We start from the raw sequence: 26,131 nt of genomic DNA, 5'->3' as shown, positions 1-26,131 counted from the left end.
ATCTGAGGTCATCAGTCCCCTAGAACTTAGAACTACTTAAACTTAACCTAAGGACATCACACACATCCATGCCCGAGGCAGGATTCGAACCTGCGACCGTAGCGGTCGCGCTGTTCCAGATTGCAGCGCCTAGAACCGCTCGGCCACCCTGGCCGGCGGCACCATCAAGTAACATGTTGATCGACTCCTCTCGGAACTGCTTACTGAGCAACTCCGTACACCTCTCGCACACGCTAGCCGATCCAGTAATGAAACGGGTTGCTTTAAGTTGTATTTTCTGTGTCTGCTCTACTGAGGAGGACCCCAGACTAACGATTAATGCTCAGGAATCGACCTTACAAGTGTTTTGTAGTGTCATATCGTGGAAGAATTATATTTTCTTAATTTTATTCCATGACTCCCTACCTGGCATCTGCTGTTCATACAATTAGTTTTACATGGTTTTTCCTGTTTAGGTTCCTCAGCGCTGTCTGTTGGCTTTTACTGTTCCCGGTGATTAATCGCCAATACCGTACTCAAACAGTAATGTATTTCTTTCCCTATGTATTCGCTATTTTATTTACATGCGAGGTCAATCCTGTACCAATTATCAATTCTCCTTAGATCTTCCCCATTTCGCTACATCCTTCCCTTTTCTCTTTTTTAAATCATCAGTCTTCTGACTGGTTTCATGCGGCCAATCACGATTTCCTCTCCTGCATCAACATCTTAATCTCAGTGTAGCCCTTGCAACCTACGTCCTCAATTACTTGCTGGATGTATCCCAATCTCTGTCTTCTTCTAGTAACATGGAAGGCATTCCATGATGTCCTCAAAGATGTCCCATCATCCTGTCCCTTCTCCTTGTCAGTGTTTTCCGCATATACCTTTCCTCTCAGATTTTTCGCGTAAACCTCCTCATTCCTTACTTTATCAGTCCATCTAATTTGCAACATTCGTCTGCAGCACCACTTCTCAAATTCTTTGATTTTCTTGCGTTCCGGTTTTCCAACAGTCCATGTTTCACATGCTCCAAACGTACATTCTCAGAAATTTTTTCCTCAAATCAAGGCCTATGTTAGATATTACTAAATTCTCTTGGCCTGCAACGCCCTTTTTGCCAGTGCTAGTCTGCTTTTTGTGTCCTCCTAGCTCCATCTGTCATTGGTTATTTTGCTTCCTAGGTAGTATAATTCTTGAACGTCATCTACTTCCTCATCACCGATCCCGATGTTAAGTTTCTCGCTGTTCTCATTTCTGATGTTCCTCATTATTTTTGTCCCTCGATTAACTCCCAATCCAAATTCTGTACTCATTAGATTGTTCATTCCATTCAGCAGATCATGTAAATCTTATTCACATTCACTCAAGATAGAAATGTCATCAGCGAAACGTCTCATTGATATTCTTTCACCTTGAGTTTTAATTCCACGCCTGAAACTTTCTTTTATTTCCATTATTGCTTTTTCTGTGTACAGATTGAGCTACAGAGGCGAAAGACTACATCCTTTTCCTACACCCTTTTTAATCCGAGTACTTTATTCTTGGTCGTCCACTCTTATTATTCCCTCTTGGCTCCTATACATATTGTTTATTACCCGTCTTTCCCTACAGCTTAACCCTATTTTTCTCAGAATTTCGAACATCTTGCGCCGTTCTACATTGTCGAACGCTTTTTCCAGGTCGACAAATCCTATGATTGTATTTGGTTTTTCGTTAGTCTTGCTTACTTCATCAATCGCAATGTCAGAATTGCCTCTCGGGTGCCTTTACCTTTTCTCAAGCCAATCTGATCGGCATGTAGCACACCCTCAATTTTCTTTTCCATTTTTCTGTACATTATTCTTGTCATCAACTTTGATGAATGAGCTGTTAAGCTGATTGTGCGATAATTCTCGCATTTGTCAGCTCTTTCAGTCTTTGGAATTATGTGGATAGTATTTTTCCGAAAATCAGATGGTATGTCGCCAGACTCACACGTTATACACACAAACGTGAATAGTCGTTGTGTTGCTACTTCCCCCAACGATTTTAGAAATTCTGATGGAATAATATCGATCCCTTCTGTTTTATTTCAACTTAAGTACTTCAAATCTCTTTTAAATTCTGATTCTAATACTGGATCCCCTATCTCTTCTAAATTGACTCCTGTTTCTTCTTCTATCACCTCAGACAATTCTTCTCCCTCATAAAGGCTTTCAATGTATTCTTTCTATCCGCTCTCTCCTCTAAATTTTACAGTAAAATTGCCGTGGCACTCTTAATGTTACCACCCCTGCATTTAATATCGCCGAAGTTTGTTTTGGCCCTGTATGCTGAGTCTGTTCTTCTGACAATCATGTCTTTTCGATCTCTTAACATTTTTCACGCAAACATTTCGCCTTATTTGCCCTGCACTTCCTATTTATTTATTTCCTCAACGAACTGTATTTCAGTATTCTTGACTTTGCTTGAACATTTTTGTACTTCCTTTTTCATCGATCAACTGAAGTAATTCCTCTGCTACCCATGGTTTCTTCGCAGTTACCATCTTTTGTACCTATGTTTTCCTCACCAACTTCTATGATTGCCCTTTTTGGAGATGTCCGTTCTCCCCACTGAGCTATTCCTCTTTACCACGTCTGTAGCCTTAGAGAACTTCCGTATCCCATATCTTTGTGTATTCATTCTTCCTGACAAATCTCTTAAACTTCAGCCTATTCTTCATCACTACTATATTGTGATATGAGTCTATGCCTCCTCCGGGTACGCCTTGCAATCCAGTATCTGATTACAGAATCTCTGCCTGACCTTTATGTAATCTAACTGAAACCTTCCCGTAGCATCCGGCCGGTTCAAAGAATACCTCCTCCTCTTGTGATTCTTGAACAGCGTATACGCAATTACTAGCTGAAATTTATTACAGAATTCAATTAGTCTTTCTCCTCTCTCATTCCTTGTCCCAAGCCCATATTCCAATGTAACATTTCCTTCTGTTTTTTCCCCTACAACTGCATTCCAGTGCCTCATGATTACTAGATTTTCATCTTTCTTTACGTACTAAATTACCCTTTCGATATCCTTGTATACTCTCCCTGTCTCATCTTCAGCTTGCAACGTTGGCATGTATGCCTGAACTATCGTTGTTGGTGTTGGTGGCTCTCTGCCCAACCTTCCCATTCATAACGAATCCTACTCCCGTTATACCATTTTCTGGTGCTTTTGATATTACTCTATACTCATGTGACCAGAAGTCCTTATCTTCTTTCCATTTCATTTCACTGAACCCTACTAAATCTTTATTGAGCCTTTGCATTTCCCTTTTCAGATTTTAAGCTTCCCTACCACATTCGAGCTTCTGATAATCCACGCAGCACCTTGTAGGACGTTATTCTTTTGTTGATTATTCAATTTTTTTCTCATGGTCATCTCCGCTTGGCAGTCCCTCCTGGAGATCCGAATGGGGGCGATTCCGGAATCTTTTGTCAATGGAGGGATCATCATGACACTTTATCATTTACAGGCCACATGTTCTGTGGATACACGCTACGTGTCTTTAATATAGTGCCCTTCTGCATCCTCGCGCCATTGATCATTGCTGATCCTTCTGCCTTTAGGAGCAGTTTCCTGCCTCAAGGACAAGAGAGTGCTCTGAACCCTAGTCAGGCCTTCCGCCCTCTTTGACAAGGCCGTTGGCAGAATGAGGATGACTTCTTATGCCTGAAGTCTACGGCCGCCAGTGCTGATTATTAATCAAAATTTAAGCAGGAACGGGATTCGAGCCCGGGACGGAGGACGTTTAGATTACTAACCAAAGACGCAACCCCTACATCACGGGTCTTCCCATAAACAACAGCACCGTCTACGGACAGCCTAATGTTTCTACTGGTCTCAGTGTGAAAAATTTAATGACTCGACGAGAGTCTTCAAGTTAGTTGTTTAAGGAGATTCAGTGAAAATTTAAGACTGTCAGTTTTTCACAGGCTATGAAAACCTCGTTACTCTCCAATCTTAAAAGAGACAGACAAATATGATGTCTCGTATGAAAAACAGTAATCTCAATTATGTTTCAGCACATAATCTCACATTAATATAGTTGGTAGTTACAGCCCTAAATATACTGTTCAGTATATGAAGCATGAAAATATGTTCCGAACGCTGAGGGCTATTCGGAAAATCTACATCTACATGGACACTCTGCAAATCACATTTCAGTGCCTGGCAAAGGGTTCACTGAACCACCTTCACAATTGTCTATTATTACACTCTCGTATAGAGCGCGGAAAGAATGAACACGTATATCTTTCCGTACGAGCCCTAATTTCCCTTATTTTATCTTGGTGATCGTTCCTCCCTATGTAAGTCGGTGTCAACAAAATATTTTCAAATTCGGAGGACAAAGTTGGTGATTGGAATATCGTGAGATTCCGTCGCAATGAAAAACGACTTCTTTTAATGATGTCCATCGCAAATCCTGTATCATTTCTGTGACACTCTCTCTCATTTTTCGCAGTAATACAAAACGTGATGTCTTTCTCTGAACTTTTTCGATGTACTCCGTCAGTACTACCTGGTAAGGATCCCACACCGAGCAGTAGTATTCTAAAAGAGGACGGACAAGCGCAGTGCAGGCAGTCTCCTTAGTAGGTCTGTTACATTTTCTAGTGTCCAGCCACTAGAGAGCAGTCTTTGGTTAGCCTTCCCCTCAACATTTTCTATGTGTTTCGATACTTCCTCTAAATCGTTTTGCAGTTTGTAAGGGTGAACGATTGCCCAAATGGGAACCACTGTGAAAATCCGAAGAATCTTTGCAGTAATGTGTTGCGCAGTATCTCTAGTACGCCCTTGGGTGGCTCCTGCAGCGTTTTCGGTCGGAAGTCATTGATCATCCAGCGTACAGTCCGGACTTGGCAGCCTCAGATTTGCAACTCTGCTCACATGGATCGCTGGCTATGAAGTCAACATCTCGGCTCAGACAACAAGCTACAGATAAGCGTAGAGAATTGACAGAAAGCACGGCGGTTGTCTTCTACGATGAGGATGTTGCAAAACTGGTACGATGCTACGACAAATACCGGAGAGGCGTCTATGTAGAGAAGTAGCTGGAAGGTGTTTCTAACTGTTGCAGATAAAACATTTTTTATTTTCACTGCAGTTTCCATTTCGCGACAGATCGGATCTTACTTTCCGAACAGGCCTCGTATGTACACTAGATAAGAGGAAAGCATGCGAAGAACTGACTGATTTTTTTATCCCATACATCATGAACGGTTAACGTTGCAGTATATTTAGTAAATATTTGGCGAATAAAAATTAACTGCCATTAAAAATGGGTGTGGCTGTGCACTTAAGTTAAGGTACCCTCATAAAGAGTGACTGAAAATGGTCTAGTTGCATGTGTTGTTTACATTGGTACGCACATTTTTATGTATGGTTTCTTTATGTAAGCTACCTCGTGTGTAATTCACCTTCACTTTTTTGCTGTTAACGAGAGCTATAATAGACGCAGAAGCACATATGAGCTCTTAGACAATTAAATGTGCGTCTTTTGACAGGCATAACTTGTTTTTAGAATGTCCTAATTTTAAATGACTCGTTATTTTTATAGCGTTAGTAAGACGCTTGGAAATTATTCAAGAAATAGCGCAGAAGTACTCGGGTCTTGATATTCGGTCGTTACGCTTCGTGTAAGTGTGTGTTTTTGGCGAAAAATAAATTGGTCCAATGACTGTCTATAAACGGTATGATCACGATGAGCAATCGCTGGACTTAAAATATTTCGAGTGAGATCTCAAAAGTGGCATTTATTTTAGCAGAAAATTTTTATTTCTACTGAAGCAGTTCGGATTTATGCGGCTTAAGGATGTTGGGACACTTTCGGATTTAACGTCAACTCAAACTGTACGTCTCCGAAATGGAACACAATGGAAGGAAACATCAATGTCAAATGGTCGAGACCCAATAGAATTACGGACCCCGCAACGAACTAATGACGTCAAACTAGTTGCCTTGCCTGACATACAACGCGAACACTCGGCTAAGTTTGGGGCCAGATGGGAAATCACTATCTCAAAATAAAGATACTCACGAAAGTCTTTAAAGTTGTGTTGTGTTATCTACAGCGTGGGTGTATTTAAATACGCAGTTATGAAGTGTTAAACTGCTCTAAAACGTAACTCGCTCCCCGCCGGAGTTGGTCGCTGTTACTGGTAACACTTGTGGAGTCACGTCCTGTGACACAAATAGTTGTGTTTTCACACCAAAAGCAACGTTACGCTAACACAAAGTCACTTCCATTGTCCCAGTATCGTAAGGTCCAAGTGCGGCTATGAGATACTGTAACTAGTAACATAGTACTGGGATTATGGAGCTAGCAGTGGATGAAGAAATTATAAATGGCCAAAAGAAACATAATAATGCATGTTCCTGACAACAACTGGGTGGTAAATTTGCCACACTGCTGAGACTCGAAATATAGGGAAACCGACGTTCAAACATTTTAAAATATATACAAACAAACACATCAAGCAATAGGGTGTTTAAAAGGCAATAAATATAACTTTTGTACCTTTCTAAGCACCAAATAAGGCAAAGACACTGTATTTTCCTCCTTCTATACTGGTGGTTTTTCATTATCAAAAAACTTTATTAATGAAACCTGTTTTATGCATTCATGTTCTTATTTATGTGTGGTGTACGCTTATTCTCTCTCCAGGAATTGTAAAACCTAAATCATTTTATGGTTTCAAATATTTGGAGGAATACTCAAAGAGAAAATATACTTCCTGCATCCATCACAAAGATGAAACAAACGAAAAAAATAAAGATTAAGAAGACACACAAACGAGTGAGGTAACTACCTTCCCTCAAAGTCAAAATTTTCTTCACGAGTATCATTGACATGGACGCCCAGTTTCGTTACGTTTCGACAGGTTACGTTGACAGTTTGTGTGGAAACGACCACTGATACGCCTTGAGGACGTCGTTATGTCCAGGTTGGACAGACCTTTATTATGTACACTCCTGGAAATTGAAATAAGAACACCGTGAATTCATTGTCCCAGGAAGGGGAAACTTTATAGACACATTCCTAGGGTCAGATACTTCACATGATCACACTGACAGAACCACAGGCACATAGACACAGGCAACAGAGCATGCACAATGTCGGCACTAGTACAGTGTATATCCACCTTTCGCAGCAATGCAGGCAGCTATTCTCCCATGGAGACGATCGTAGAGATGGTGGAGGTAGTCCTGTGGAACGGCTTGCCATGCCATTTCCACCTGGCGCCTCAGTTGGACCAGCGTTCGTGCTGGACGTGCAGACCGCGTGAGACGACGCTTCATCCAGTCCCAAACATGCTCAATGGGGGACAGATCCGGAGATCTTGCTGGCCAGCGTAGTTGACTTACACCTTCTAGAGCACGTTGGGTGGCACGGGATACATGCGGACGTGCATTGTCCTGTTGGAACAGCAAGTTCCCTTGCCGGTCTAGGAATGGTAGAACGATGGGTTCGATGACGGTTTGGGTGTACCGTGCACTATTCAGAGTCCCGTCGACGATCACCAGAGGTGTACGGCCGATGTAGGAGATCGCTCCCCACACCATGATGCCGGGTGTTGGCCCTGTGTGCCTCGGTCGTATGCAGTCCTGATTGTGGCGCTCATCTGCACGGCGCCAAACACGCATACGACCATCATTGGCACCAAGGCAGAAGCGACTCTCATCGCTGAAGACGACACGTCTCCATTCGTCCCTCCATTCACGCCTGTCGCGACACCTCTGGAGGCGGGCTGCACGATGTTGGGGCGTGAGCGGAAGACGGCCTAATGGTGTGCGGGACCGTAGCCCAGCTTCATGGAGACGGTTGCGAATGGTCCTCGCCGATACCCCAGGAGCAACAGTGTCCCTAATTTGCTGGGAAGTGGCGGTGCGGTCCCCTACGACACTGCGTAGGATCCTACGGTCTTGGCGTGCATCCGTGCGTCGCTGCAGTCCGGTCCCAGGTCGACGGGCACGTGCACCTTCCGCCGACCACTGGCGACAACATCGATGTACTGTGGAGACCTCACGCCCCACGTGTTGAGCAATTCGGCGGTACGTGCACCCGGCCTCCCGCATGCCCACTATACGCCCTCGCTCAAAGTCCGTCAACTGCACATACGGTTCACGTCCACGCTGTCGCGGCATGCTACCAGTGTTAAAGACTGCGATGGAGCTCCGTATGCCACGGAAAACTGGCTGACACTGACGGCGGCGGTGCACAAATGCTGCGCAGCTAGCGCCATTCGACGGCCAACACCGCGGTTCCTGGTGTGTCCGCTGTGCCGTGCGTGTGATCATTGCTTGTACAGCCCTCTCGCAGTGTCCGGAGCAAGTATGGTGGGTCTGACACACCGGTGTCAATGTGTTCTTTTTTCCATTTCCAGGAGTGTATCTTTGTATTTGAATACGCATGTGTATACCTGTTTCTTCGGCGCTTCAATGTAAAATCAGTTGAGTTACACAGATTTAGTCGTTTATTCAAAACGGACACTACTTTTATATTTGATTTTGCAGACAGCGTTGTTTCACGTCTCTCTTAATGTGTTCAGGAAGGTGAAATTGGTGTGGGAGATCCCTTCTTGCATTTGCGAAAGCCAGATCTCACACATGATGAAGGCACGTCAGGCCGAAACACTCATAAAAACATTAAATCATGGATGAGCATATCAACAGCCTGCATCCTGTTGTCTGAAGGCGGTCACGTTTCACTAGATGGGTCGCCGATTATAAGCTCGCACCATCATTATTGCGTTTTACATCTAACAATGAGGAATGAGAGAAGCATATTTCATTGCATTCTGATTTCTAGGCTGCCTGTCAATACAACATAGGTAGAGCATAAGACTAGGAAGGGAGGCACTTTGTCTCTCATGCTTCGGAGGAAACAAATTTTGAAAATGTACAAGGACTTTTTCCTTGTTCCAAAAACCTAAAAATTTAGGTCGCTAACATTTTGTCAAAGCTGTATGGACAAAAACTGTATCCAGCTGGGCGCTCCGAGCGTACGTGCCACATAAATTAGTAAGTTACCGCTTCAGAGACCTAATTATAAGGCAACCAGTCTTCTAAATATGTACAGTCTATCAGAATATTGAATCAGCTTACTTACATCAGTGACGGCTTGCATGTCGTCTGTGGAAAAGCCCTCGTCCCCAAAGTAGAATTGCTCCAGCTGTTCCGCTGCGCGTGTCCGCTGTTCCTCAGTGGGCAGAGGCAGCTGGGAGCCGACCAGCGCCGTGAAGTTCTCCTTCAAGTCGGCGATCCCTGCTTCCGTCATAATGGTGGTGTCTGCAAAGTAAATGAAACTCTCCATTAACTGCCAAATTTCAAGTGAATTTGAGCAAATTTCTACAAGATTACGGCCTGGCATCAAGGAGTCATTGCTTGACATCTGTCAAATGAAACATGACAAAGAACGAATGACCAGACGAGAAGTTTGAGCAAATAAAGCCATGCACAACAAGAGTAAAGATGGATACTGACTAGAGTAAAATTTAAGAGACCTTTGGAGGAAATAGAAGCAGCTATATGAATATGAATAGCTAGATGGCAAGCCAGTATCAACTAAAGGCGGGAAAATCCAAATATGGAAGCGATATGTAGAAAGGCTGCACAGGGAAAGGTGAGGGAAACTAGATGAAGATACAATGGAAAATATGATGCTAAGACAAAAATCCGACAGGGCAGCTACAGGGCTAAGTCGAAACAAACTCTATGGAATAAATGACATTTCATCAGAAATTACTGAGATTCTTGCGATAGCAAGCTATGACAAAGTATTCTACTTGTTGTGCAAGATATGTGAGAGAAGGGAAATATCATCAGACCGCGAGAAGAAAGGCAATAACTCCAATTACAAAAAATGCAGGTGCGAGTAGGTGTAAATATTACAGAACTACACTGTAGATCCAAAGAAACTGGTACGCCTGCCTAATATCGTTTTTATCTCTAGCAAGCACGCAGAAGTGCCGCAACACGACGTATCATGGACTCGACTAATGTCTGAAGTAGAGCTCAAGGAAACTGATACTATGAATCCTGCAGGGTTGTCCATAAATCGATAACAGTACGAGAGGGTGGTGGCCTCTTCTGAACAGCACTTTACAAGGCATCGCAGATACGCTCAATAATGTTCATATCTGGGTGGTTTGGTGGCCTGAGGAAGTATTTAAACTGAGAAGAGTGTTCCTGGAGCCACTCTGTAGCAATACTGGACTTGTGGGTTGTCGCATTGTCCTGCTGAAATTGCCCAAGCCTGTTGAAATGCACAATGGACATTGTGAGCGACGTGTGGATGCTATTCTGTCATTCTGCGCAATAGGTTAATCTGAGATGTACCCTTTACCCTGTGGCTCCTGCAATATGGAATTTCCACCCCCACACTACTACAGAAGTCAGACAGACGCTCCTAACGTTCTAAACAGAAATGCCTGAAAAACGTTCAGCAATAAATATCTTCTGGAGTCGTCCACTGTAAGGAATGTTGTTGTTGTTGTTGTTGTGGTCCTCAGTCCTGAGACTGGTTAGATGCAGCTCTCCATGCTGCTCTATCCTGTGCAAGCCTCTTCATCTCCCAGTACCTACTGCAACCTACATCCTTCTGAATCTGCTTAGTGTATTCATCTCTTGGTCTCCCTCTACGATTTTTACCCTCCACGCTGCCCTCCAGTGCTAAATTGGTGATCCCTTGATGCCTCAACACATGTCCTACCCTGATGACCTTAGCTGTTTAGTCCCCCCCCCCTTAAACATCCCCCAACATGTCCTACCAACCGATCCCTTCTTCTGGTCAAGTTGTGCCACAAACTTCTCTTCTCTCCAATCCTATTCAACACCTCCTCATTAGTTATGTGATCTACCCACCTAATCTGCAGCATTCTTCTGTAGCACCACATTTCGAAAGCTTCTATTCTCTTTTTGTCTAAACTATTTATCGTCCATGTTTCACTTCCATATATGGCTACACTTCATACAAATACTTTCAGAAATGACTTCCTGACACTTAAATCTATACTCGATGTTAACAAATTTCTCTTCTTCAGAAACGTTTTCCTTGCCATTGCCAGTCTACATTTTATATCCTCTCTACTTCGACCAACATCAGTTATTTTGCTCCCCAAATAGCTGTAAGGAAATGACACAAAAATTCACAAAATTTCTTACGTAACTCGTGCGATACTTGGGTACTGGAGTAGTGCTAGTTAGTGTAAGAAAAACATGAAACTAACGAAAATTATTTTTTTTTTTTGCAAAAATTCTGAGAAATCACAATGGCACTTTTAGTTATGAACTGAACAAGCTATTTCCAGGCTCTTTTCGGAATGTGAAGTTACCTCTCAAGGATAGGATTCGCTATTGAAATTTGTGTACAAAGTTTAAGATTGTTATTGACTTGGCAGAATGGCTGAGAGCCGCACCTACTCAAATTGAATATGTATCCATTAGAATGTTGTTAGGTACGGTCGAGGCTGTCGTGTGTGAAATTCAGTGAAGTGTACTGTTGTGGAGGATATATGGGTCTTGCAAGAGCTGTAGCGCACAATACCGTAAGCTGCGATGACTGCTGTCTGCGCCACTAGCTGCTGACAAATAAGATAACTCTCGTCCTATCTGGATTGACCTTCGCCAATCAAACTCTCCCTATGCCTTGATGAAGTCAAGGACTCCTATTCGCCCCTTAGTCTAACTATTGACCTAGTACACCGATGAGATAACCAGTCCACCATGATGCCACTCAAAAATTCGCTCGCAGGCGTTTAACTATAACTCTGTTCACACTTCACAGTAAGTGTGGTGGCCAACACAGTGAACAACACTTAATCGCAAGGACTCTATATAGAATCACACACCAATTCCCTCTCAACAGAGGTGCTCTCCCAGTGAAGTACTGAGGAGACACTTGTTCCTCGCTCTTTGAGTACACAACGAGCGCACACGCTCTCGTTACGTATTCTCGCTCCAAGATCGACAACGGAACGTCCCCTCTCCACGCCATATGTGAAGGGGTATATCTTTCGGTCTCTTCCATTACTCCTTCACCTCAAGGCGACAGGAATATCGTCTGCCAATCAGCATTGATCTTCTAAAACGGGAGAATGACATTTCGTTTAAGGCAACCGATCCAGAAATCTGTAGCATCGGCGTTTGGCATCTGCTGTCTCACTGTGAAAACCTCTGAAACTGTTTGCTATGTTTGTAAAGAATGCGTAGGCTGGGCAGTCTCACACAATGTAGCGGAATTTGTTTTTAAGCCGAACATGGTGTTGTTCTCCCTTTGACTCGGGCAAACGCTGTCTGCTCTGCGGGTGGTCGCCGGCCGATGTAGCTAGGTTGACCCATCCACTGAAGGGACTGGCCTCCTGGTGTGCAGTTTGCCTCTCCTGAACTAAAAGCTTTTGTGACTGTCGTGTCTTGAATGTGTGCGTGTATGCCACCGTCGAGTATTTCAGTCTCGGTGCGCACTTACGATTTACTAGTTATTTGCATATTGTTTACATGAATTCATACAACATTGACTTTATCTTATCGAGTTTGGGTTCGAATGAAGCGTTCTAATGTGTGGAACATGATTGTGAGGGCGGAATATGTAAGCAATGAAGGTCAGGAGACCACAATGTCTTACAACATCAATGGATGCAGGTGATCAGACAGAATACTTACGTATGTATCACTTGACACAGACACATCTAGACGAATTATGGATCCAATATCACTCCAACTCCACACGCACCACACAATTACAGAGCCTCCACTAGCTTGAACAGTCTCTTGCTGACATGTAGGGTCCATGGATGCATGAGAATGTCTGTATACCTGTACACGTCCATCCGCTCGATACAATTTGCAACGAGACTCGTCAGACCAGGCAACATGTTTCCAGTCATAAACAGTCCAGTGTTGGTATTACTTTCCAGATGAATCGGAACCCATCAGCGAAAAGAATACTGGCCCACTCTTAGACCGTCGAGGTGGCATTTTGACGACTCCACTCTAGAAGTTCCCTTGTGTGAAGACGCATCAGAGCTACACATATAGAAACCTTTTGTACTCCATTTGTCTCGATACAAGACGTCCCGTGGGTGCTGCGAGGTCCGATGCCAGTTGCCGCGCAGTAGTAAGGCCACACCGCCGGCCAAATAACGGTCCTCTCTTTTGGATATCATTCGTGGTCGGCCTTGCCTTGTTTTTCGGGATACTGCTTCGGTCTCTATAAATTGACTCCAGCTCCGAGAAACAACAGAACAATTCACATTAAGTCTTCAGCCATATCAGCTTGCGACTGACCTGTTTCCATTCTTCTTACGGCCCTCCAACACAGAGAGCCTGGCAGGCGTCTTCTTTGTGCCATACTGCAGTGTGTATGACTGTATATACTGCGATTGTGGCTGTGGGCTGCCCGGCAAACACTACCCCGTTTGATAGGTGCCCTGACGTTATCGTTGACATGGTTGTCCGTTAACCGGAATGTCATCTTCCGCGCAGAACACGACTGTACGGCCATCTGTTGACATTTTGTATGATTATACTGTGAATTAGACACAAGACGGAGAAATACAGGTTTGTTGCTTTAATTTTGGGCACCAGTGTAGTAACCAGACGGAGCTCCATGGCAGTCAACAACGGGGCATCGTAACGTGTTACTCATCCTCTGGCTTCATAAATCCAAGATAATAAACACAACTAAATGCTTAAAAGAAATTCATGTGAGGAATCCTTATAAGGATCGTCAGCAACATTTGATCTCTCCATTCTCTGTTGTAGATATTTGCAGCTAGCACAACTTGGAAATACCATAAGAAATGATCTTGATGTTAGTGAGAGAACGTTTGCTTACGAGCATGCAATATTCATATGTTGCTGTGAATATAGTACGAGGTGTGATCAAAAGTAATCGGTAATTCTTTTTAATTTCGAGGGCGTTATACATCCGATTTTCAAAACATTTTTATGTTGTTGGTACAAATTTACCTGATGTATGATTTCAGTTTCAGCTGTTATTCCATTGTTGACAATCGAAAAGGTTGTACGTGTTTTCCAGTGCTCGGCGAAGTTTTACTATCGTAAAAGATGAACCAAACAATTCGTATTAAATTTTTGTTTAAAAATTGAATAAAACACAGCACCGCATTCTAAGTGTTATCTTTGGCTTCTGCCAAATCTACTAAGAGTAAGACAGAAGTTTACGGATGGTATAAACGTTTCGAAGAGGGTCGAGAAGCCGTTGGAGACGTGGAAGAAGCAAAGAAAATGCTCTGAAAAATGGAATAATCATCATCAGAGAAGTTGCTGATGGTGTTGGCTCATGCAAAGCAATTTTTACGGTTGTTTTCGAAATGAAACCTGTAGCAACAAAGTTTGTTCCCAAACTGTTGAATTTTGGTCAGAAACAACGTCACGTAGACATCACTCATGAATTGCTGGATGCAGTCGACAATGATACAGAACTTCTACAGCAGCTTGTAACGGGTGACGGAACATCGGTAGACGCATATATCGTCGAAACCACTGACCAGTCGTCCCAATCGAAACTGCCTGAAGAGCCAAGATCGAAAGAATTCGACAAGTTCGAGCACGTGTGAAACTTTTTCTCAATGTTTTCTTCGATTACAATGGAATAGGGTGAGTTCCTGCCTTATGGTCGTACAGTAAATAAGCAATACTACCTGTAAGTTACGCACCGTTTGCGTGAGCAATCCGAAGAAAACGACCAGAGTGAGGGCAAAACCACTTGTGGAAACTCTATCACGAGAATGCTCCCGCTCTCACTTCTGTATTTTTTGGTGATTTTGTTGGCAAAAGAAAACCGTTGTGTTGTCTCAGTCACCGTATTCGCCGGACATGACCGTCTTTCTATTCCCGAGGCTGAAGAAAACCGTGAAAGGATGTCGTTTTTCCGCCATTGAAGAGATAAGAACGGAATCGCTGAAGGAGCCGAACCCCATAACGAAAACGGAGTTCCAGAAGTGCTTCCAAGATTGGAAAGAATGCTGGCGCAAGCGTATATTTCTGAAGGGGAGTACTTTGAAGGTGACAAAATTGATGTTGATGAATGAACATATGAACATTGTATAAGGAAAACAAGAATTCCCGTTACTTTTCGATGAAACCTCGTGTGTGAACCATAAATGGTAAAATATGCTGAATTTACAGCCACATACATAGTGTACATCACAAAAATTACAAGTAAACCATATACGAATCCAAACAAAATTAGTGAAGCCCTGATTTTAAGAGGTTTTGTTACTTACTGACGGATATAATGACTCCCTCTCCAGAACTGACGCCCAGTATGATGGGCACCTGATTGTATGTGCCAGCTCTGAGGACGTCCACTGGATGCTCGATGACCAGCGCAGAATCCGAGGGCGGCTCCACAACGGGCACGAAATCCAGCGGCAGTGGGCACCGTTTCTCCTGTACAAGGTGCACAGCGTTAAGGTTGGACCCAGTATAGCGGGAACGACTGTATACATACTACATTTTGTTGTTGTTGTGGTCTCCAGTCCAGAGGCTGGTTTGATGCAGACATCCGTGCCACTCTGTCTAATGCAAGCTTCTTCATCTCCCAGTACCTACTGCAACCTACATCCTTCTGAATCTGCTTACTGTATTCATCTCTTGATCTCCCTCTACAATGTTTACCCTCCACGCTGCCCTCCAATACTAAATTGGTGATCGCTTGATGCCTCAAAACATGTTCTACCTACCGATCCCGTCCTCTAGTCAAGTTGTGCCATAAACTTCTCTTCTCCCCAATCCTATTCAATACTCCCTTATTAGTTATGTGATCTACCCATCTAATCTTCAGCATTCTTCTGTAGCACCACATTTCGAAAGCGTCTATTCTCTTCTTGTCTAAACTATTTATCGTCCATGTTTCACTTCCATACATGGCTACACTCCATACAAATACTTTCAGAAACGACTTCCTGACACTTAAATCTATACTCGATGTTAACAAATTTCTCTTCTTCAGAAACACTTTCCTTGCCATTGCTAGCCTACATTTCATATCCTCTCTACTTCGACCATCATCAGTTATTTTGCTCCCCAAATAGCAAAACTCATTTACTACTTTAAGCGTCTCATTTCCTAATCGAATTCCATCAGCATCACCCGACTTAATTCGACTACATTCCATTATCCTCGTTTTGCTTTTGCTGATGTTCATCTTATATCCTCCTTTCAAGACACTGTCCATTCCGTTCAGCTGCTCTTCCAGGTCCTTTGCTGTCTCTGACAGAATTACAATGACATCGCCGAACCTCAAAGTTTTTATTTCTTCTCCAAGGATTTTAATTCTTGCTCCGAATTTTTCTTTTGTTTCCCGTACTGATTGCTCAATATACAGGTTGAATAACATCGGGGCTAGGCTACAACCCTGTCTCACTCTCTTCCCATCCACTGCTTCCCTTTCATGCCCCTCGACTCTTATAATTGCCATCTGGTTTCTGTGCAAATTGTAAATAGCCTTTCGCTCCATGTATTTTACCCCTGCCCCCTTCAGAATTTGAAACAGAGTGTTCCAGTCAACATTGTGAAAAGATTTCTCTAAGTCTTCAAATGCTAGAAATGTAGGGTTGCCTTTCCGTAATCTATTTTCGTAGGGTCAGTATTGCCTCCAACATTTCAACGGAATCCAAACTAATCTTCCCCGAGGTCGGCTTCTACCAGTTTTTCCATTCGTCTGTAAAGAATTCGTGTTAGTATTTTTCAGCAGTGGCTTATTAAACTGATAGTTCGGTAATTTTCACATCTGTCAACGCCTGTTTTCTTTGAGATTGGAATTATTGTATTCTTCTTGAAGACTGAGACTATTTCGCCTGTCTCATACAACTCGCTCATTAGGTGGTAGAATTTTGTTAGGCCTGGCTCTCCCAAGGCTGCTGTAGTTGAAATGGAATGTTGTTTACTCCCGGGGCCTTGTTTCGACTTAGGTCTTTCAGTGCTCATTATTACGATTTATCTGGCCTATTATCAAGCGGACGTCGAACCAATCGTCGTGATGGGATGATCTAGTCGTCCTGACAACAATATATGAAGAGCGCCATTATGTAATAGGCTTGAACGCTCGCAGTTTATTCATCTTCCGCTCGTGGACTAAAATTGGCGCTAATGTTGTTCTTTAGCTGCCCAAAATATGGAAATCGCATACGGAAAGATCAGGACTCCATAGAGGATGTGTAATGGCTTCCCAGCGAAACTTCTGCAGCGTAATCAAAACAACCTTGTTAACACGTGGGTGGGCACAACTCTGCAACAATATGACGCCGATCGTCAATATTTCTAGGAGTTTGGACTTGATGGTGCGCATCAAGGTTTGCGAGGCGTCTAAGTACCAAAGTTTATTGTGGCGCCGAGTTCAAGACTATTGAAGAGCAGCACGCCCTTGCAGTCAGAGAAATGACGACATAATGTTTCATCTCCCGTGAAAGTACGGGACAGGAAACGATATTCCTCATCGACATACCGTTCCACGTGCTGCAGTGATGTCGACACTGTGTTCCTCCCTCCGGCTGTAGGACATCGACTGTGGTGATGGTGTGTGCGGTACTGTAACTAAATCCCAATACGTCCGCAGTCGGCCTTCCTGACGGCAGCATCCACCGCAGCAACGACAGGAGCGGTAATGACACGATGTGCCTGTCCTGGCCGACTGCTAACATTCAATGATATTACACATTTTCGAAATCGTTTATTCCAGGCAAACACACGCTCACGTGACATACTGTGATCGCCATACGCAACAGACATGTAGACATGAATTTCACTTGCTGATAATCCTTCCGCAGTCAAAAACAGAACTACAACTCGCTGTTGCTCTTTCGGAACTTCATAATGAGATCCGACGCACACGCCACTTGCTGACTTCACTTCGAGCACGTATAACAGGCAAATAGTGAGCGGTGAATGTACGCGCTGTTCCTTTCTGATTCCGAATAGAAGGCACTTCTATACAGACACCTACCTCCTTTTCCTACGACCGCCGTACGCTCGTTATTCAATCTGTCTCGTTTTCATTGGAGTGTCCCTTATAATTTTTTCATGTTTACGTTCTGTCATACAAAAACATGTTGTAAACTGATTGAAGAATTCATTTCTTTTGGGTCATCACTGTGAAAGCACAGGCCGCTGAAGGCGAAAGTTTGGCAAGGCCAAGCTGTATAGTCTGAAACATACTTTCTGTGTATTGTTCCTGTTTAACATACTAACATGGCCACAGGTCGAAAATCATTGTGGGTGCTCTAAATCACAGTTCACAAATGTTGAAATTAAACTTCCTGAAAATCCATTTTCATTATCTTTGAATGAGCAACACTTGACAAAGGTAAAAAGACTACTGTTTATTAGGATCTTTTTCCTCACTAATCAATTAATAAAAAATTAATACACAATCTATATGCAAATGTTTTATTTTTAAAATCTTTGTATAATTTCTAGCCGGCTGGTGTGGCCGAGCTGTTCAAGGCGCTTACGTCTGACACCGCGCGACCGCTCCGGAGGTACCCGTCGGAGGTTCGAATCCTGCCCCGGGCATGGATGTGTGTGATGTCCTTAGGTTATTTAGGTTTAAGTAGTTCTAAGTTCTAGGGGACTGCTGACTTCAGATGTTAAGTCCCATAGTGCTCAGAGCCATGTGAACCATTTTTATTTTTGTAATTTCTAATTCTCACTCATAAAGAATATGTTCTTACGAAAGGTGGATAGTTTGATGAAAAGTTCGCCACAATGTCAAGGTTCAAGTCTTTTGCTTGTAGCGCAGATAAGATTTTAATCTTCTAATGGCGGACAAAAAATGGTCTGCTGTACCTATAGAAATTGGTATCGTTAAAGCGATCTTTATCAATTTCATCACGTCTGGATTCAAAGCGCACTAAGTTTTCTGTACTTACAACGAAATAATTTTTAGATTCGCACACATTGAACATCGTATTGGTACGCAAAGTTAGTCTTTCTGGGTCAAAGTTAGCCTAATAAAATTCTGTTACATAACTACAATCTTTAGTTTCGGAAAATAGAAATGTTTCTGTTTCCGTGAAGTTTGTCACAGCATCATTAGAAAATCGATCCTCGAAAGACTGAATCACAATATCTAAAACCTCATAACAAACTCTCCGATTATAACCACTGGGGCGGTGCACAACCATACGTTGAAGTGCCGTAAGCAAGTTTTCGAGAAACCATTCCAACTTTCTTGCGTTAGGCGTAGCAAGCCAGTAGGAAAGTCTTCATATATTGCTTTCAAAACACAGACGAGCCTCGGAACGAACCACTCAGGATTTGACCCCACTGTTTCTTCAAGTACTGATGCAAATGATGGGAGAACTGATGATATTCATGAGTACAAGAAGATGAAACCAACTGGACTAAAAATAAACTAAATATTGGCACCCTTAATATATTCACCCTCAATGGAAAAATGGAAGAAATGACAGATGTACTAACAGAGAGGAAGTTAGATATACTGGGATTAAGCGAAACAAAGTGGAAGGGAAAAGGTGAGAAGAATTTGAGAGGAGGAGGAAAACTGTACTGGAGTGGGAATAACAGGTCTGGAAGAAATGGTGTGGTAGTGATGGTGAATAAGAATGTACAAAGCTGTATTGAAAATGTGAGATATATATCAGACAGGATCATAATCTTAAACCTGATATTCCAAAAAGAAACACTAAAAGTAATCAGATTTAAGCACCTCAAGTGGGATGTAGCAAAGAAGAAAAGTTGGACTTCGAAAATGTTTTAGAAAACCATATAGAGAGTGCTAATGTAGTGATGGGAGATTTTAATGCACAGGTAGGCAAAGACAGAAAGGGATATGAGCAAGTATTGGGATGTTTTGGATATGGAGGCAGAAATGAAGAAGGGTAAAGACTCCTGGATTTGTGCCAGAGGAATGGAATGAAAATAGCAAACAGCTGGTTTATGAAGAGAGAAAGTCATGTTATCACCAGATACAGTTGGGATGGAAGAATGAAGAGTGTAATTGATTATATTCTAGTAGATAGGGAATGGGGAGAGAAAGTAACAAATGTGAAGGTAATTCCAAGTGTGAGTGCAGATGGAGACCATAGATTACTGGTGGGACAATGGAAAATGAATCAGTGTGTGAAAAATAGAAAACAGAAAAAAGTGATGAGGATACGGGATTGAAAATTGAAGGAGAGTGAATGTGCTGAAAAGTACAGAGAATTAATAACACAAAAATTTCCAAAAGAAGTTTTCTGTGATGTAGGAAAAGAATAGAGTTTATTCAAAGACACTTTAGCTGAAGCAGCACAAAAAGTATGTGGCAGAACATCTGGAAAGGAAACAATAAGACAGACAAGTTGGTGGGATGATACCACAATCCAAGCAGTTAGAAGAAAAAAATGGAGCATGGAGAAAATGATGGAAAGCTAAAAATGACGAAGACCATAAAAGATATGTAGAGGAAAAGAAGAATTGCAAAGAAATAGTGGAAACAGCAAAGAAAAAGGCATGGGAAGAGTTTACAAAAAAAACTTGAAGAAGATGTGAAGAGCAATAAGAAAATGTTCTATAAAATGATGAAAAATAAAAGGATAGCTTCTGAAGTACCAGTAAAGATGGAAACAGAGGACGGTACCATTATTAAAGATCCAGGGAATATAAAAGATCTCTGGAAAGAACATTTTAAGAAGCTGTTAAACGCTGAGGAGCAGGTACATGAGGAAACAACAAATAATGGAGAAACTGAGAGAAGTTGGGAAGCAGAATTAGGACAAATAACACGGGAAGAAATGGAAAAAGCTGTGAAGAAGATGAATGGGGGGAAAGCCCCAGGACCTGATGAAGTATCAGTGGACAAGATAAGAGCAGCAGGTCCAGTGGGAATGCAGTGGCTGTATAGAGTACTATCAAGGGTGTGGAGGAATAGTAAAATACCTGACAACTGGAGAATATGAGACATTGTTCCCATCTTCAAGAAACGCAATAAAAGACTTTGTAAAAACTACAGAGGAATAACCCTCATGAGTCATACAGCCAAGATTTTTGAAAGAATTTTACTAAATCGAATAAGTGAAAAGATAGAAAAGGAACAGAGTGAAGAATAGCATGGGTTTAGGAAAGGAATGAGCACGATCGACCTTATATTTTCTATCCTTAAACTGATGGAAAAAAGTTGGGAGTATAACAAAATTGTGACAATGGTTTTTATATACATAGAAAAGGCATATGACTCAGTTTACAGGGAAAGACTCTGGGAAGAACTGAAGAAGATAGATATAGAAGATGGATACATTAATGTTATAAAGACAATGTACAGAGGCCACAAATGTAGAATTAGAACACCATTGGGGAACTCTGAATACTTCGAAATAAGACAAGGACTTAAGCAAGGAAGTATTCTATCTCCTGTGCTTTTTAATGTTGTGATGGAGGGAATGAATAGGGCAGTTAAAGAATTAGTAAAAGAAAAAGACAAAAAGATGATGTTTGCAGATGATCTGGTAATATGGGGTGATAAAGAGGTAGATGTACAGTTACAGTTTGATGTGTGGAAGGAAATAATGAAAAGGTATGGATTAAAAATAAATAAAGATAAGAGTGAAGTAATGGTATTTGGAAGAGAGAAAGGAATCAATGGAAATATTACCTTGAACGGAGAACCTCTCAAAGTGGTAGAAAGTTTCACTTATTTAGGGAGTGAAATATCTGGGGACTGAAGAATAACTAACGAAATTAATAGGAGGTTACAGAAGGGAGGAAATTTCTACCAAACAATAAAACATCTGATTTGGAATAATGAGGTTTCAGAAAGAGAAAAACTCCGTATGTATAAGAATTATTACATCCCTATTGTCACCTATGGTGGAGAAACATGGACAATGACAGAAAGGGACTGGAGCAGACTGCAAGCAGGGGAAATGAAATTTCTCAGAGCAGTTAAGGGAAAAACAAGAATGGACAAAGTAAGGAATGTAGAGATTAGAAAGGACCTCAAACAAGAAAGTATGAGAGAAGAAATTGAAAGAAAGAGATTAAGATGGTATGGGCATGTTAAGAGGATGCATGGGCAGAGACTCCCCAAAATTATGGAAGAACTAAAGATGGATGGGAAAAGACCTAGAGGGCGCCCAAGAACACGGTGGAAAATGGGAGTGAGAATATCTGTTGAAAGGAGAGGTGTGACCTGGCAGCAAGTGGAGGAAGAAAAGTGGTGGGAGGACCGAGCCAAATGGAGAGGACTCGTCAGCACCCAGACCCGGCAGTAGCTGGAGCGGGATTCGGATATAGATAGATTCTAATTTTTGGACGTTTAAAATGTTCAACACAAAATTTTTTGGCCAGTTCCAAGCAAGAGCTCCATAGGTCATCGGAAATGTCATCAGTTCGACATAACTTCACAACATCTCGGACACTGTTAATATTTGCCCGTCGATTTAAGAAGCTGAGGAGAGAAATTTTGCAGAAAAGCATTCGCAGTTTCACCTCGCTCTAAAATTTTGATAAGATGTGTCATGACAAAGATTGATACAAAGGAACACAGAAAATTTAAAACCCTTTTAGCTTTAGCACCGACATCGGATTTTTCGAGCTCAAGTTCCTCGAAGAAAAAGTTAACTGTTCGTAATTCAAGAGTATAATTTTCAACAAATTTGTTCTGCAACACCTCCTGACAGAGAAAACTTTCTACTTTCCTTTGCATTTTGTGTGGGTGCTGAGCACCCCAAAAAAATTCGGGAGAGCGCGCGACCGCTGGAATGCCCACGGTGTCGGCTAACCTGCATACTAACGTTTTATGCTTGCAGTGCTGGAACTACGATATGCTGCTCTTTGTGCCCGAGTGCTATCAAAGTACATCATAAATCGACGTGTTAGCTAATTATAGCCAATAATTGTCAGTCTAAATATTAATGGAGGACTTTTTTTTACAATAATGTAAATATCAAAAATCTCTAGATACATTCTCTTTGAAAAGAAAAGAAAATATCTCTGAGACTCTTGGAAGGTTCTTGCACCACACTGTGATTACGTTTGGATGTATTCATGCTAAAGATCTAAAACTTCTGTTTTCGTTCACTTCTCTACATTGCTACGCACTTTTCTAGTTCACATTACTGAAATCAAAGCAGAGCACTAGACAGAGTGTAGCAAAACGCTACCGACAAACTTCGAGCGGTTGCAAAGGACGCCTAGAGGAACAAGTTGAGAATAGGAACCCGCGTCCGGAACGTCATCCAACGACGCTACAGAGTGTCGGATTTATAGGGGCTGGCGCCTGCCGCTAGGCCGCCTCTCTGACAGCAAACGTGACTCTGTACGCTGATGGGCTGTAGGCGGAACGTATCGCAATCTTGTTTGTCATACACTGATTGCGACTGATTGCCAGCACCGCCAATGGAGCATATGCAGCTGGCTACTGCGTAGATAGGCCTTGTCTTCTATGAATGCGATGCTCTACTATCTTGGTGGATGATGTTTCAGGCGCGGGTTTCCATCCACAGTTTATTTTTCTCCTGTATACTCAAGAACATTGGAGATTTAGGAGGGTTTGGAGGAGAAAAGTAAACTGTGGATGGAAACCGGAGTCTGAAACGGTCATCCACCAAGGAAGTAGAGCATCACCTTCATAGGGGACGAGGTCTGTCTGTGCAGCAGCTGGCTCTTATCTTCCCTATTGGCTACGGTGGTAATCACTTTATAAAAAATAACATGAGACTTTCCAGCAAACACCGACAATTCCTCGCCTTTTCGAAGACGGCCAAGGTTCTGATGTTCAGGAAGCCGGGGAAAGACCACTGCCCCCCACAAAATAACCGACCCATCAGTCTGCTGAGCGCGCTCAGCAAGATAGTTGAGAAGGTAATACTAAAACGACTCACTAGGCACTGCATTACAAACAGGCCGGAGCAGTTCAGCTTGAGGAATCACCACTCGACAACACAACACCTCCGCGTCGTTGAATACATAACACACGGATACAATACAAACAAAGCAACTGGGGCGGTGCTCCTAAACATCGAAAAGGACTTCGATCGTCTGTGGCACAACGGCCTCATACCCAAACTAAGCGACGCAGGGTTCCCCAACGGGCTTGTACGTCTCATACACTCATATCTCACGGACAGGAGTTTCAACACCGACGTGCAGGGCAAACAGTCAACACGACATGGTATCCAGGCAGAAGTACCCCAAGGAAGCATCCTAGAGCCCTTACTGTATAACCTCTACGTTAACGATCTCCCAGCTACACACAACACGACGGTGGCAATCTACGCAGATGACACAGCCATCCTTGCGCAAGATTGGAAGCCGTCTAACATTAACTCACGACTACAGACTGCACTCAGAACGGCAGAGCTGTGGCTGGTGAAATGGCGTGTTAGAGTAAACGTCGACAAGTGAGAAGCAGTTCTGTTCACTAGAAGACCTAAACTACTGCGCAAACATCAACACTACAACCCAATAACACTACAAGCACGCCCAATACGTTTCCGCGAGTAGGTCAAATACCTCGGTGTCTGACTGGACCGGAAACTACTCTGGGGGGAACACATTCAACACGTGACCAACAAAGCAAACGCGAGGCTCAAACAAGTCTACCCTATGCTTGACAGGCGTAGCACACTGAATAGGAGAGTGTCCACGTCCATGTACACCACACTTATCAGACCTCTGATGTATGCTGCTCCCGTCTGGGGATACGCTGCGCCCATACGCCTGCGTCGTCTGCAGGTCAAACAGATCAAAGTACTCAGAATCATAAGCAACGCTCCGCGCTACACATGCACGGCGGATCTTCACCGGGAATACCGGCTAGATACCATGTTGCAGGTATTACAAAAACTCACCACACGACTGTACATAAACACGAGACACATGCTAACCCGTTTATCCTTTATCTGGGCAACTACGACCACAACCATAAAAGGAAACATAATAGACTAAAGAGACTATTAGCAAGAAACTAAACATCTGTGGTCCATAGCACTCTAACACGACAGTACTGGCGAGCCCCTGCAACACAACTACTACTGGCAACCCCAGATGCTAAACCCACCGAAAAACAGGCAACCGCAGGGAAACCGTACTGTACACAGCACGCAAACCAGCCACACAGTAAGACCGATTGCCCATTAATCTATGACGACTTTGAACTGTTGCAGGGACTCAGCAGCTGCAGCAAGCCCTACAACTAGCACACGCAACGACAAAGGTAACGATGCACGACACCTCGCACTAACATAACCACACCTTGCATGCACTGTCGCAGCTAGCAAGCCGCTGCTGCCCTTACTACCTGTCCTACTGTCGCAGAGGTTTTTTCCCCTTAGCGCTTGCCTTGGCACTTTTCTCCCTCTGCCATTACAAACCACAACCCTTAGATCGCTTTCGTCCACTTTCTGTCTCCTGATGGACCATGTCAATGAGTAATCCTACCCAGACGCATGGACAACATCGCAACACGCATCGTGTGACTCGCGATTTGAAAACTAACGTCGTTTACGGAGGTGACAGTAGAACTTCTGGTTTGGTCACCACGTTGGTCAGGACTAGGAAGGGCCCCATCCTTTATGGAAAATAATCCTCTGTCTACCGTCCGTCAGTGTACAAAGTCACATTTTCTGCCGAAAGGGCGGCGTCTTAGCAGCAGCCGGCGCCTGTAACTTCGACGCTTTGTAGCGTCGTTGAATGACGTTTCCGGAGGCGAGCTCCTATCCTCAATTTCTTCCTCAAGACGCCGTCTACAACCCCTCAAAGATTGTCAGTACCGTTTTGTAACACGCTGTGCAAAATGTAAGACCATTAACAAATGTACGCGATTTCAGAGTAGAGTTCGAACGCTGGTTTCTTATACAGCAGAGAACTCCGCATCAGTCACACCTTTTATTGTTGTCAGTTGTAACAGAGTTATGACGTAAAACCTTATTACTTCCGTAGCTTCCAAGGTCAAAAATAAACTGTTTATTCAGAAGCGAACCACAGTGATATCACTTCATGCTCGATTTTTTTTTTCTGCTGTAAAGTTCTCTTTCTGTGAGTATACCAAAAAACTGCTCTGCTCTGCGAATTTATATTCCAGTATTCGAGGTCTCCCATACACTGTCCCATTCCGTTGCCAAATTAAGTAGTATTTAAGTTAGCTCTAGGTTCATCA

General features: G+C 42.9%; 1 protein-coding gene across 1 annotated transcript in view; it reads right to left on the bottom strand.

Moving 5' to 3' along the window:
• LOC126281982 (cholinesterase 1-like) overlaps positions 1 to 26,131 on the bottom strand; it is a 121,671-nt gene that overhangs the window by 36,027 nt on the left and 59,513 nt on the right. The window contains exons 6-7 of the mRNA XM_049981365.1: positions 15,258 to 15,423; positions 9,119 to 9,297 (exon numbers count right to left, since the gene is read on the bottom strand). Coding sequence (XP_049837322.1) covers positions 9,119 to 9,297; positions 15,258 to 15,423 — 345 coding nt within the window. The remainder of the gene's footprint in view (positions 1 to 9,118; positions 9,298 to 15,257; positions 15,424 to 26,131) is intronic.

This window comes from Schistocerca gregaria, chromosome 7 (assembly GCF_023897955.1).
Source record: "Schistocerca gregaria isolate iqSchGreg1 chromosome 7, iqSchGreg1.2, whole genome shotgun sequence".
Classification (NCBI taxonomy): Eukaryota; Metazoa; Arthropoda; class Insecta; order Orthoptera; family Acrididae; genus Schistocerca; species Schistocerca gregaria.
This window is presented reverse-complemented; position numbering and strand designations above follow the sequence as displayed.